Here is a 15,417-nt window from a genome sequence, read left to right as displayed (position 1 = left end):
TTAAGGTATAGTTCCATGTTTGAAAATTTAACAGCATATAAAACATTTAAATTATTCTACAAAGCCATTGTCAATTTACTGAAATATGTATTGAATTCCGGAAAGGGACTGCATGAAGGGGCCACACTTCCGGACAGTTCAGCGCCTTTAAAAACTCACCATTTTTAAAAAGCTGTTGTTCACGTCTTCGTTTTGATGCATTTGCAACATTGTGCGAGTGTTTAAACTTTACATAACTAGGTAAAACATCGTTTTTGACAATTGTTTACATTTATTTCGTTACAAATGGCATTTTTATTTAAAGGGGGACAACTCATTAAGAATATTTTAAGTATCCAACTCTGTGGGACAGAACAGTAAAACATGTATTAGACAGATAAGTTGTGTGTCAAGTTTTTGTTCATTCGTTAAAAAATCTGTTGTTTTGTGATATACTGCTAAACCTTAAGGACATTTTCAATATTTGTGAAGCACTAGCCTATTCGCAAACCATTTTTACAAGAAAATGTGTAAGTCGCTAACAAAACCATCATAATATTCCCGACTGTAATTCTCGTTTATAAGAATGGGAAGTCACTAATATCGCACACAATCATATTTACTGCAGTATTACGCAAATGTTTTCTTTACTGTTATATGTGACCTAGTGACCTAACATGTAATTGAAAAACGCGCGGTTTATCTATTTTTCTGTCGAATTGTTCAGTTAATTCACTTCACGGAGCAATTCAAAGTTGAGTTTTTAAAAATCGTGAAATCAATTTCTTTAAAATACTTGCATGACTTATGTTGAGCATGATAAAAAACAAAAGCCACGTGTTCATTTGATCTGCAAGGTTAACTTATCTTCTGTTAGTTTCCAATCATAGTTTGCCCCCAGATTAATGCAAATGATAGACAGACCTATCATAAATTAGTGCATTCTTGCAGTTTAAAGTATTAATGGGAAAGCAAGCATCGTAAAAAGAAAACTTTTTTTTAACTTATTTTACGTGGAAGTAAATTAAATGTGACCTGCGTAATATGTCATAGTTCCTAAACATTACCATTTTTAATTATTTCCATTATATATTAAACAATATATGGACAAAAAGATCACAAGTTGCTACTTTCGCGTTTAGCCGTTTAAAGGCGCTGACCTCCAGATTTTCGCTTAAAGTTTGGTCATATTTTGACCATTAGAACACGAGATTTGTTTCTAATCTGTCTTAAAATGCCAAATTCAGAGAGAGAGAGAGAGAGAGGTACGCCCGAGTTGGGAATTCAACCCGGGCCGCGGCAGTAATAAAAAATTTCCTGCGGTCCTGACCAATACACCACCGAGGAATATGCAGTTTACCTACTCTATACCTATATTTTGAATGGAAAAAATCGCAAAACAAGTAATTTTTAGGTGTTTCTATAACATAATTGGGTTGTCACTTACCTCAGTCAGGGAAAAACAAATATTTTTCAAGGTCAGGAAAATCTTGAAAATTGTCAGTGAAATATGAAATTTTAGAAAAGTTAGGAAATTTTTGTATTTCTTAATGAAAGTTGGTCATATCTGAAGCAAAATAAATATAAAAGCGTGGATTGGACGGCTGTAGGGAGGGAGGAGGGGGCCAGAAAAACAACAATAAAAAAAACAAAAAAAAAAAAAAACGGTGGTATTGGTCAGTGAAAAGAACAGTTTAGTTAGGGAAAGGTTAGTGAAAATCAGGGAAATGTATTTTCTAAACTAAGTGGCAACCCTGATAATCTGTCAGTAACTAAGTTTTAAAACCTGAAATATAGCAATAGTTTTCTGATATCTGTTGTTTTTCTTTTTTGTTGTCGTACGATTTGTAAGTCAGTGCCTTTAAAACAAGTTTACAAAAACATGTACTGCGTGATATCATTATTCTAAAAACGGTTGACAAAATTTCCATAAACCGACAAGTCTTGTCGGCGTCGGGGCATGATACATGTATGTTTTAATGACTCAACATGATTCTTCCGAAACCTTATTTCAGTAGAAACTGCTAGATCGATATATACATTTTCGTACATTGTTCGGAAGATTTTCTTAATGTTTGGTTGAACACACCTACAGATGTGAACTTTAAGATGGAAACGTAAATAATAAAAGAATGAATATGCGTAAATATCGGGTCGTCTTGATAGAACAGACGTTTCTTCTTTGTATTTTGGCGGGAAAATGCACGTGCCTGCCATGATGCTCCTTCGGTAATCACCGCGTGCTTATAGAAAATTACGTATTGGCGTTGAAACGTTACTGTGTTGAAACTTTCATGTAATTGTGAACAAAATGCTCTACAACTAAATGAAAATACATGCCTAAGAGCTTGAATTTATTTCGTGTCTGTACATCCGTGACAGGCTGTTATAATATTTTTCGTTCGAGTTCTTAATATTATATTTTTGTGTTCAACGAAAGGATATTAACGTTTAAACACTAACAGGCATGTAATGACGATTGTTTCACCGGTAAACGAACATGTTTTATGCATTTTAATTTATGGACGAGCTTATAATAAATCAGGCGGGTGGGGTATAGACATTTTTCTATTTTAACGGCGAATTTTCGAAGCGGAATGAAGCATTTTGATGACTCTTCAACATTTTTGAGATATAGAAAGGGAAAATGGTAAATGCTACCGCCATCGGTTATAACAATAGACATCTCCATGTTTCGATTTCTTTTTACATTTAATAATTATAGGTGGTGGGTGTTCAAAATTCATAATTATGGGTAGTGGGGTTGGAGGAAAATTAAAAATCATGGGTAATGGGGTTGGAGAAAAATAAAAAAATATGGGTGGTGTTTTTTTTCTCCAAAAGTGCATTCCGACCCTCCCGTACAATTAATTCTGGAACTGCCATGAGCCTGAAATGCGCAACAACCACACGCTTTCAATATCGGTTTAAGCGGAATTCTATTACAGTGAAAATGAATGCGTTAATGTGTCTTCTACAACTTAAATGATCACAATAACCATAAGTTATCAGTAACGACAAATGTCCTTGATCAACTTGCTACATAGAAAATCGTGTTATGTAAACAGTCTTGTTTAATAACGTCTCTGTACTTAAATATATTTGTATAAATATTTTAAGATTACCTTGCAGAAAATTTTACATGTCCAAAAGACCACGCCAAATGTCCTGGTAGCTTTTGCATACCGTTTATGTATGTGTGTAACGGCAGAATAGACTGTCCTGATGGATATGATGAAAAAGTTTGTGGTTGGTAGAATCATAATATGATATAAATGTTGTCAATTTTTACCACTGATCCAGAATCACCATTAAACATATAACCTCACCTAAAAGATCAATTATTTGATAATAAACATCGATTTATTCACCCTAGAATATAATTATAATATATATGTTGATTCTTGAAAGCACTGAAAGCATAGAGCGCAGCCTGGCAAAATACTACCAAACTCGGTTTGAGTCTTCCACGAGAGGTAATGAAATCTACATCACCCCTCCCTCATGCTCCCTAGCACTGGTTTAAGTGGAATTCCACGACCCGAAGGGATAAGAAAATATGAATACAATGAGTCTTAGTTCGACATTCGTTTGTCTTCAGGACAAGTTTTATAAATGCTTATTTTATCCTGACAGCAACACCATGCAAAACAATAGAATGCTTAATTTGTATGCCGTTAAGTATCAAATTAATTGGATTTCATTTTAACTTTTCAGCCTGCGAAAACGAGCAAAGAAAAATTATAATAATGACCCCGGTAACAAATGACGGTACGAGACTTCTAGAGACAGCGGCTAGACTTGGAGGACTAATGTTTACAGAAAAAAGTGAAGTGAAGATTGTTAAATATGAACCAATCACAACGGACTTACCAGGATTAGGAATATTAGGAAAGCGATCTTCTAGACCTGTTATAATCCTTCATATTTCGGATATATTGACAAATAGTGAGCATTACAGCAAACTATTCAAACGTAAAGACCTTACTGAACAAGAAATTAAATATTTCTTAGACGACTTTTATGGAGACGTAAATGAACATGTTACTTTCGGAATTATATTGTTAACCAATGAAAATACACAGTCCAGTTCAGAAAGTGTTATATTTCAACAGCTTGTTCAAATGGAAAATGTCTTTTTAACGACAGTTTTCAAATACCGTGTAGTTATCGATAGGAATGCCAAAACTGAAATTTCCCATATTAATAAGGACAGTTTAAAAGAAATAAATGTGAGAAATGCTGATATTCTTGGAACAGTTGGAAATCAAATTTTCCCGGAGTTATGCAACGGTAAGATATTAGCAGACAATTTCGTAATGATAAATTAGATTATGAACACATTTTCCTTTAATCTGAATAAGATTGATTTATAAAATTAGAAAACGTTTTGCAAATTCCTTACATGTATTGAGATTATTGTATGATGTATACGTATTAAAGCAGTTCTGCACGTTCAACGTTCATTCTTTTAACAACGTAGAACTTTATTCAACGCTGATTTTTCAAAACTTAAGATTATACTGAGAAAAAAATAATAACAGGATCGTATGCTTTACTTTTGAATTTTTAATGGACTGATATGAGAAATTTTGACTTCACACAAGCTTTCATAATGGGAAAATCACTAATTCTGTGACATGTTTTTCTACAATCACTACTGGATGCACATAACATTAAACATGGTTTAAAACCCTGTAAAATATCCGTTAAAATAGGAAAAACCGTTAATTAACCCCATTAATTCTTGCATCACTTTATTTAACAGGTTTCACAATATTAATGGGTTACATGTTAAAATACCATTAAAACACCCATTTTTGACCATGAATCATGTCACTAAAAATTTAGTTTGGTAGCTAAAAAGTTAATGGCTTTGAAAAAATAGTGAAATTCTGTATATTTTGAATTTAACAGGATTATTCATGGCCCTTAAATTTGATTTAATGCCCATTAAATGTTCAGGTTCTGTACGATTTCATTTTAGAGTAAACTTAATGGCCCTTAACAGCAATGTGATGCCCATTAAATCCTACATTCTGTAAAATGTGATTCGTATATATATTTTTTTTGGTTTTTGGCTGGCACTCCCATTGAATGCTTATAATTCCAGCCCCATATTGTTCTAAAATGGACTTTAATCACAATAAATACATACTACGCACACATCGTCTATAAGATATCATGATGTTATATTTAGTTGCATTAAAGTTATTTCTCCTTGATGCAGTTACGCCATTTTTTTTTAAAATGTTTGCAAAATTATGTTCCTACAAAAAATCGGATTTATTTCAATCAAAGTCGGATGAAAACATATTAATTTATTTGATAACATCAATCTACATTATTTTGGTAAGGGTAAATACGTATGCATGCCATTTTTCTGGTTTTTTGTTTTTGTTTTTCTTGTCCAAATAATCAGTATTTGTATAAGAAAATAGGTGGGGTAAGGAATTTACATTATAAAATGTGTTCAGACCAGTTTAGATTTTCAAATTTTCCAATCCTTGAGTAGAAACTAAGGTTTATAGAGAAGTGAACAGTACACATGATTGTGAAGATTTACAGTCTGATTTAAATTCATTTGGGGCATGGGCAGATCAATCGCTTCTTCGTTTCAATGAATCAAATAGTGTGGTACGCTTGATTGGGGAGGGGAGAAGCTACTTGTGATGCAATCCCTCAAACATTTGCTCTTAGCTGTTTAAGTGATGCACCTGAGCACAAAGAACTGAAGTAGAGCTAAATTGTGATTGCCCATTGTGCGCTGACATTGTCATCAACAGTTGCTTTTTGAATACACCTGATGCCTAAGGTCTGTACCAGTAAAACCTTAGTCAGAATGTTTGTCAATATTATAATGTTGAATAGTTAAAACTACCCACATGGTCACTTGATCTATTAAACCTGTACCTGTAAACCCTTCTCAGTACAACACAATACAATACAATATCCATTTATTTTCTCATTTCATATGAACATGTGACAGAATAAGAATACAATATGACAAATGTTGTAAGAGGCTGTTACATGTGTTTACATTACAAAATAATAATAATAATAATTTTCATGGCCCTTAATTTGATATACCATTTAAATATTACAAACTCATTAAAATTGAATCTGACATACTTAATGAGACCATTAATCAATTTTTAATAATTAATGGCCATTAACAGAGTATTTAAACAATTTATGGCCCCATTAGTTCTTACTAATTAATGTGCAATTAAGGGGTACTTTTTTAATGGCACATTAATTTCATGCCAATTTTCATGGACTTTTAAGGAGCCTGTTAACTTATTTTAATGGTTTGTTTTAAGCAGCTTTTCATGGCCATCAAAGTCATTTTAACAAGGTATATTTTACCAGGGTTTTAATATACTTATTTCATGTCTTTTTAATGTATGGCATTAAAACTATGGTCATGAAAATCCCATCAAATATTAAGAAGTGATGGTTGAATTTTAATGGTGACCTGTTAAAACTCTGTTAAAAACGTTTGAAAAAATTAAGACCAATTTCATGACCCTTTTAATGGCATGTTCATCCAGTAGTGAATTTAGATGTTCATGAAACTTCTCACAGTCGTAAATAACAATTTCATCTAAAACATAATGAAATATCATATAGGTCTGAGAGTTTGATTTTGAGATATTTGTCCAAGATTAAAGAGGTCCATACGCTTCAAATTAATTTTGAGACATATTTGGAATAGTCAAACTTTTTTATGTCATATTTTATCTTGAGATAGTAACGTTGCCGTTATGATTAATTTTCTCACGGTATGACATTGATTCATAAAATGATTTGTTTTTGTTCCGTAGGCGAGTCCGGGCTTTATTCTACATTATCTTGATATATGATGTTTCACCGTTGCTTCCGGTTATCAAACTTGCGGAACCACCTTAAGTTAAGATATTCTCTGTCTCACGGTAACATATGGAGAAAGCATTCTACATAACAGGCATATGTACTTGATTTATGCCTAAGCTATATATAACATGCTTAATCATATGTCATTTTTTCATTTCCCATACAGGAACAACACTGCCATGTCACGGGAGGTATCGATGTCTCTTCAGTAAAGCATGTATACCACTTAATCAAGTATGTAACAATCGAAAAGAATGTCCATACGGTGACGACGAAGACAACTGTAACTTCCAATGCCCCAAGAGTTGTTCTTGCGGCTCATTAATCATCAACTGTTCAAATATGGAAACTATGAATGTGACATTTAGTGGATTTACACCGGCACGTGTTTTAGATGTCAGTAACTCAACTTATATTTGCAAAGATCTTTTAGAACGATATAGTACAAGACGATCTTTCAAGTTTTTAATTTCGCTGAACATGTCTTGTTGTAATATAAAGACTTTATCACCATACACATTTTCTGGTCTTGGTAATTTAAGGACTCTCGACTTATCATTCAATACATTTGCGAAACTGCCTACTGATGTATTCGATCAGTTGAAATCATTGAAATACCTTCGACTAACAGGTAACCATCATCTTATGGAAATAGAGCCGGGGGCCTTATATGGCATTTCGGTAAACATGCTAACTATAAGTTTTACCAAAATACACACTTTATCAGCCGACATGTTTAAAGGACTTCGTTTAGACTATCTAGATTTGTCACATAATGAAATTACTGATGTACATGATATGGCATTCAATTCACTTGAATCGTATACCATTGATATAAGAGAAAACCCAATAGCAACATTCACTGTTAAAATGTTTTCTGGCATTATTTACGTTCAAAAGCTAAAGACACCTGCATTCAAATTTTGCTGCATCCGGCCGTCAAAGTGTCAAAGAAGAAGACTGCCTACCTTACAAGGATGAATTTTCCTCTTGTGAAGATTTAATGAGAAATGGCACCCTTCAAGCACTCATGTGGACCATTGGCATTTTAGCCCTCCTTGGAAATATTTCATCGCTTGTGTATAGACTTTTATACGATAGAAAGAGATTGAAACTTGGTTATGGAATATTTGTAACAAATTTGGCCATCGCTGATCTATTCATGGGAGTATACATGCTGATGATTGCAGTAGCAGACAAAATTTTCAGAAACAGGTATGTATTCATATATCATGTATTCCAGTTTGCTATGAAAATTTTATTGACGATGTTGGAAGCAATAATTCTCCTGTGTATGTAATCTACTGACATGAGAAAATACGAAAATATACATGATATACCTGAATTCCTATTAAAACAGTATTTTGCTACAGGTCTTAACATGATTTCGACATGACTTTGTATTCAAAATTTATTTCAGACCCGAGCTGACAGCAATTTAAATATAAAGATATTTCTACAAAAAGAAATTTACATAGGAGGCACGCAAATGCTGCAATTACTTCAAGAAAAATAGTTAATTTTACATGACGTCAATAAGCATTATTCTTTGAGAAATAGTGATTGCTCGCTGGAATTGCTTATTTTTCAGATATATTGAAGTTGACGAGTACTGGAGAAACAGTGTTTGGTGTCAGCTAGCTGGGGTTATATCAACAGTTTCCTCAGAAGCAAGTGTGTTATTTATGTGCCTCATCACTATTGACAGAATTCTCGTTATTAAATATCCTTTTGGACAACTTCGGTTTAACGTAAAGTCTGCTACATGTGCCGCAATAGCAACGTGGATATTCGTCCTAATCATTTCCCTGTTACCAGTTCTCTACACAGAATACTTTGAAGGAAAGTTCTACAGCAAATCGGCAGTTTGTCTAGCTTTACCCCTGACACGTCAGCGTCCACCCGGATGGTTGTATTCTATTTTACTGTTCATAGGATTCAACATGTTTACCTTCATACTGATCGCTTTTGGCCAGTTGCTGATCTATGCGGAAATTAAGAAACAAACTTCTTTAAGGAAATCACTAAACATTATACGTACAAACGATCTGAAGGTAGCAAGAAATCTTCTACTAGTTGTGACCACTGATTTTATGTGTTGGTTTCCAATTGGAATGATGGGTAAGTTTTTATGACACACTTGTTAACTTGAGTTTCACAATTTCGTCAGGATAACTATTCTTGTATCGGTATATAAAACACATAGAGAGTAGCAATATAACGCCTAAAAGAAGTTTGAATTGTTAAATTTTACATCTGATAGAGCCATAGTCATACACGGATAAAGTGCATCATGGGGTTGGTACTTGTTGACAACCTGACTTTTTAGAGCGGCACTGAAACACCACAGACACTTGGGGCTCGGACCTCCACACTCCCCATTCTCCTCCGCCCCTGGTTAAGTTTAGTCAATATATTTTAGCATTTCACAATGTATTAAGCATATGTGACGATCATTAAACGCATTTTGTAACATTTCAGCGTGTTTTTAAAAAATGTATTTTTACCATCAATGCTCTCAATACTACAAGATATGCAACATATCACAAACACTAGAGAAACAATAGCCAGTTAAACGTTTAAAAGAACCCCTACCAATGAATCACTGGTATCAATCGTCAGATCTGTTACCATTCTGTCAAATGACACCGGTCCCGACAACTCTCATTTGTATTCCGACGAGAAATCAATAAATAATATAAATCAATCTATCTAAATTCTATGGAACACTTCCTTGCGATTAGATCCCTGCTTTGAACTGCGCATACCGTTGCCGGGTACCAAAATTGATACCGTTTCGACTGCATTATACCGGATTATCAGTTCAGCACGTGTTACACGAGGTTTGTTTACATAAAGAAGTGATGATCTGGTTTAACATAGCCGTAAGAGTAACAATTTTGGTTCCCGGTTTATGACATGCGCTACACAAAGCCAGGGTCCAGCGCAAGCAAGTGTTCCCATTGTTCGTGCTATGTTGCATATCTTGTAGTATTGAGAGCATTGATGGTAAAAATACATTTTTTAAAAATACGCTGAAATGTTACAAAATGCGTTTAATGATCGTCACATATGCTTAATACATGGTGAAATGCTAAAATATATTGGCTAAACTTAACCAGGGGCGGAGGAGAATGGGGTGTGTGGAGGTCCGAGCCCCAAGTGTCTGTGTGAAACACGGGAAGGAAAAATATATCAAAGAAATTCGATGTAAGTTGTCTAAATTTTCACCAAGGTCATATTTGATATCTGCCTGTCGGATAGGACGTGCTATTGGATCACAAGCAGGACAAGCGGTGCGTGGGCAGCCTCCACAAAAGTGTTCCGTCCTGTAACTTATGCCAGTGTATTCCGATATTCATTAAACTTGATCATAATGTTTGCTGGCAAAATATACAGGCTAAATTCGATCACCAGCTGGATGATCTACGTCTCTCGAGTTATTACCTTTGAATTACTCAAATTGCGAAAATTGACAAGCTCTCTAACTTGGGCAGTTTTTCCCAGTGCTCACTACACTTGAGCACACTGTCTATAGGCGTTTTATCCAGGCCAAGTTTGATAACCAGCTGGATCCTATAAGTCAATTATTTTGGAGTTGTTACAATTGAATCACTAAAATTCACAGTGTCTGCTCTCTAACTTGATCAATCTAAATGTTTATGGAAAAGTTCGATAACCATCCGGATTACCATGTGGCTCTGAAGCTATGGCCTATGAATTACTTAAGATTATGGAATTTGACGGTGTCCTCTTAATAGCAGTTCTTATCCAATGTTCACCAAACCTATTCTGAATGTTTCTAAACATGTAATGTAGGCCCAGTTTGATAACAAGCATGATCACTTTTGTCGCTCAGAACTTGTAGCCGTCATTCATCTGTCCGTCCAACAACCTTTTCTATAAAGGAAATTGCCTCAAAAGTCACTTGGTGATTGTTGATGAAATTCGATATGAATGTTTCATTATCCTCTATCAAAGTTGTTCAAAGAAATTTACTCAAGTTGAACTCATGTTGCCACGGCAATAGAAATAGCAAACTTTGGATATATTCTTGTAAAAATAGATAATATTATGTCCCTTGAATTAGCCAACCTTAGCAAAAGTCAAAATCTAGTGTGCTTAGTAAGAAATTTACTTTAGAAGTAAATTGCTGTAATTGTGACTGCATACTTTTTCAAAAATATATATTATTTTAAATTGTGTGTCTCACATGATATTTTAAAACAAAAACATTATTGTCTAATGTAGCACGAATTCTTGCGTTAGGTTTTCATGATCATGTTGACTTATATATTCAAGGTGAAATTTTAGAATACTACTCATTTTTATTCAGTAGAATTGTTAATTTTTGTTTCCTTTAATTAACGCAATAAAGTATCACGAAAACTACGTAACACTGCTTTGAAATATTTTGCAGGTGCTTTAGCTTTGGCAGGGCATACTATTCCAGGAGAAGTTTATGCTTGGACAGCCGTTATTATTTTGCCAATTAATTCTGCTCTTAATCCATTTATGTACACACTGACCGCTATCTATAGTAGACAGGTGAATAAATTGTTTTACCTAATACTTCGTGATTTAATTTGGTCATCCCTGTGTTCAGAACATTATTTCAAATTTCTTGTAAATCTATATATTATACAGTTTAACTGAAATACGACCGGACGTTATAATTTTATAACACATGCATTTCCATCTTATGTTAACAAACAATATCTTAATTATATGTCACCAAGTGTGTGTTATTTTATATAATCAAGGTATTCAAATTTATATTCATTTAAAGTTTATAATTGCAAGTCTTATGTAACGTAAGTTATCTTTAATTTCTCAATGTCTTACAACCACTTTTCGGCTAAATGTATTATAGACTGGTACACTTTGGATATATAAATTACAACATACACTGACAGGCATATCAGTTTAATCAATTTTAGTTTATGATTGATTAATAAATTCATTCATTTAAATCTTTTCCATGATTAGTTATATTATATAAATATTTTAGAACTGAAATTTGGAAAAATCGTTGACAATGTCTTCTTGTTTGTATTTTCAATAATTTTTAACATTGAAAAATACACACCAGTTAAGACTGTATGGTATGGTGTTTGGACCATTAATTTCGTGTCTTTGTACGAAACATAACTGTTATATATACTAGTATATATATATATCTTTTTGATATACATTTTGTATAATGATATATGATATTCAAACTTACAGAAATTTAGCCCAAGTGTTGAAGAACAATCAAGAACAGATATGTTTAAAGGTAAACAGATTTCATTGCTAAAATATGTAATACGTATGATAAACTATTTTTGCTGTATGCATGCATTTTACATCTAAGTATAGTAACGTCAGTCGGTATATTATTTTTATATTTTATGTACGGTTTCAGATAAACATAGAAAATAATCAAAAAGAAATAATTTATGTTATAAACTGGGCGTCGAAAGTTCGTAATTACACTAGATTTAATAAGTTCAACATAAAAATATTATTGCAAAATTACTTTGATCATCGCATCAGCTAAATATAGAAAAAGGACGACACAGAAATATAGCAAGTACTGAAAGGAAATGCGAACTGTGTGAAACATATGACATAGAAGGTGAATGCCATTTTTCATGATTTTCCTGTATACGTATAGACTATTATTCTTCAATACACCCAAGTATGGTAAAATTTATAGATCTTTTAAAATATCGCAATGCTAAAATGTTAAACAAGTTTTTAAGCAAAGTCTGTTTGTAGTAGATATAGTTTTAAGGCGTATCAAATGTACATCTGTTAACATGTATATAAATGCTTATAAACATATAGATGTACGCATATTTATGTTTTCGCAAATACTCCTATGTATATGCATTCATATACAGTGATTAAGTCAAAACTCTAATATCTTCAATCCCTGTATTCATTCGCGCTGTTTTTACATGCTTGCATTTGCATTTCATATGTAATAATATGACGACGAACCACTGAATTAAAGTCAACTTTGTTGATTAAAATTCTGTTCTGTTTTGTTTTAGTGATTTCGGAAAAAAAACAGGTTAATCATTGATTCAAAAGATTAAATCTAGAAAGTCTATGGTAGTCCGCTTCAAGTCACATACGACTGCCATTTCTAATAAGTAGATTTATTGGTATAACATCTGACAAATGTTTTTATTATTAAATCTATATATCTAGTCCATTCCAATGGTCTAGATGTAGTCACATGATCAATGATAAAAAGCCGTATTGACTCGAAGGCGGAGCAATGCGACGTCGTACACAATTTACTGCGAAAAATGACCAAAGGCTGCAGATACTTTTATTCAATTTTTATACTTATATTAGTAGGCTGGATTTAAAAATAAAACAATTGTTGCCTTTTAGGCAATAATTGTATAATGTCAGGACAAGGAATTAATTGATACCACAAATATTACGTATGAAATATCACCAGTTTAATTTACGCATATTCTGTTACCAATATTTTTGTAGCAAAGCATTTTCACATGTTCTTCTTACCTCTTAGTTTTATCTAACGACTTGTCCGATAACAGTTGTTGAAAACAAGTTGTTTACAACTTTTTTTGTCCTGTAACAACCAGGAACAGTAGGTTAATTTATACAAATGAACTTGCCAAAAATCTACTGGATTTAATCTTTTCCCTGTTACCCAACATATTAAACACTGAATCTCTATATTTATTCGATACATCGGGTACCTGGTCTGAACAACTGAGCGTTTGGTAGTCAGTGTATAATCTGTAACCACGTGTCTTTTAGAAATACAAATTTAAAATAAATTAAACAACACTTTTTGTTAAAATGTATTTAACGCCAAAAAATCAGGATCGTATTTAATTGAATGATACTGAGCAATACTACACAGAGACAAGGTAAAACATTCATTCGGAAGATATGGGGTAATTACTTCAACCTATACCTCTTTAACTCAAATGGTCTTAATCTCGCTCGAATAAACTTTCGAGTCAGTAACAATGTCATGAGAGGCAGTTTGTCACCAACAGACCATCACTTGCCTTGCAAAGCTTCATCTCCACTAATGCATCAACTACTTAATTTAAGTACTTAACATAAAAAACATGCATTGATAATAGACTTTTGATATTTTAGAAATGGGAAAGATAGTGTTGAAGATCTACCCATATGTGCCGACGCACAAGCAGAAAAAGAACTGTACAATTCTATCCCTTCGTGATGTTATGGAAAATCGAAGTCTTACGTCTCTTGAAACAGCTCATTTGATTTTCCGCATTCTCAGTTTCATAGGGATTCTACATGAGCATGGTCTGGGCATCAAACAGATAACAGAGGACGACATTTTCGTTGCCGTCTTGGACAATGGGCTAGTAAGTATAAAGGCAAATTTATTTATTATAGATATGTCCAACTGTCTAATTTTCAGTGCAATATATGTTAACGACAATAAATAATGTATCTGTTATTCAATAAAAATTTTAAAGGTGTTTTGAAAGGTGCATTGAATTTCAATAATATCATCTTTGAGATTTACCTTCAAATTACATTGAGAATGGATGACATAAGAAGAAATATTTCTGGAACGTCCCTGTTATAATTGCAGATTAAGCGAAAGATTCAGATAGATGTTCAAGCTTTTCCTAATACAACTACCAAGAAAACCATCAATGCTGATGATATGTATAGTTTTGGATGTCTTTTAGAGAAGATTATTAGAAAGATCGCAATTCCCAAGGGTGGCCGGTCGGCTGATACGTAAATCAGATTAAAGGCATTTTAAGTGAAACGCTTTTGTTACAATTGGAAACTAGGCATATTGTTTGGTATGACTTATGCACTCGGCCTGTGCTTAGTGTTTTCCTTTTTATTACTTCGTGACCGATATGTTATTGTTATAAATGTAAATATGACAATGGATTTCATGATTGTTCCTTGTAACAATTTAGTTAATTAAACTACTACACGTCTTTGTCATTACGGAATACCTGTCTTCAGAAGGAAATGATTATTGATATTTCAGTTTTTGTATTGTTTCTCTCAATACGTAATTACGTAATAGTTCGTTGTTTGTAACTGTATGGCTTTAATTTTAGATTGCTCAAAACTGATCTTGATTTAATGTTAGACTATACTTCAGAAAAAAAATTATATTGACTGATTAAAAATAAAATATCTGATTTTATATTTACGATTTTGAAAACTAATTCAAGTTTAATCGAGATTAATATGTCAAGAGTCGAATTCCGTAAGCAACTGTAGAAAAAACATTTGGGTTTGGTCTGTTAAGGCCAATGTCAGCTTTGCTTTTAGGGTGTAATCGGTTTCCTCTTATTAGCAGTGAAGACAACACATACGACCATAAACTGTTACATAATGATTTTATATGTTGTGTCAATAAATCATCTGTTGTGTAGTGAATAAAAGGGTTAAAAAATCAAGACTTCGTCTAGTTATTAACACCATTGCTCTTGAAACCATTAATGACTTTTCTTTGTTCAAAAACATCAAAACCGATAAGTATTTCCAAGATTTCTCTTTTGAAAGATTTATACAGATTGT

At 33.0% G+C, this 15,417-nt stretch overlaps 1 protein-coding gene across 1 annotated transcript; it reads left to right on the top strand.

Moving 5' to 3' along the window:
• The first annotated feature begins 7,035 nt into the window (after window positions 1-7,035).
• On the top strand, window positions 7,036-15,200 carry LOC128547109 (G-protein coupled receptor GRL101-like). The gene is made up of 6 exons (XM_053518835.1): window positions 7,036-8,070; window positions 8,447-8,976; window positions 11,276-11,403; window positions 12,085-12,133; window positions 13,993-14,228; window positions 14,462-15,200. The coding sequence occupies exons 1-6, from the start codon at window positions 7,859-7,861 to the stop codon at window positions 14,615-14,617; spliced, it is 1,311 nt and encodes a 436-aa protein (XP_053374810.1). The 5' UTR covers window positions 7,036-7,858; the 3' UTR covers window positions 14,618-15,200.
• The last annotated feature ends 217 nt before the right edge of the window (window positions 15,201-15,417 follow it).

Source organism: Mercenaria mercenaria, chromosome 12 (genome assembly GCF_021730395.1).
Source record: "Mercenaria mercenaria strain notata chromosome 12, MADL_Memer_1, whole genome shotgun sequence".
NCBI lineage: Eukaryota > Metazoa > Mollusca > Bivalvia > Venerida > Veneridae > Mercenaria > Mercenaria mercenaria.
Note: the sequence above shows the minus strand (reverse complement) of the source record. Positions and strands in the feature narration are given on the sequence as shown.

Bases quoted from the DNA above. Each gene is read 5' to 3' on its own strand.
- LOC128547109 (XM_053518835.1), top strand. From the start codon at position 7,859: ATGAGAAATGGCACCCTTCAAGCACTCATGTGGACCATTGGCATTTTA. The intron at 8,071-8,446 runs GTATGTATTCAT...CTTATTTTTCAG, and splicing joins GACAAAATTTTCAGAAACAG to ATATATTGAAGTTGACGAGT. The intron at 14,229-14,461 runs GTAAGTATAAAG...TTATAATTGCAG, and splicing joins CCGTCTTGGACAATGGGCTA to ATTAAGCGAAAGATTCAGAT.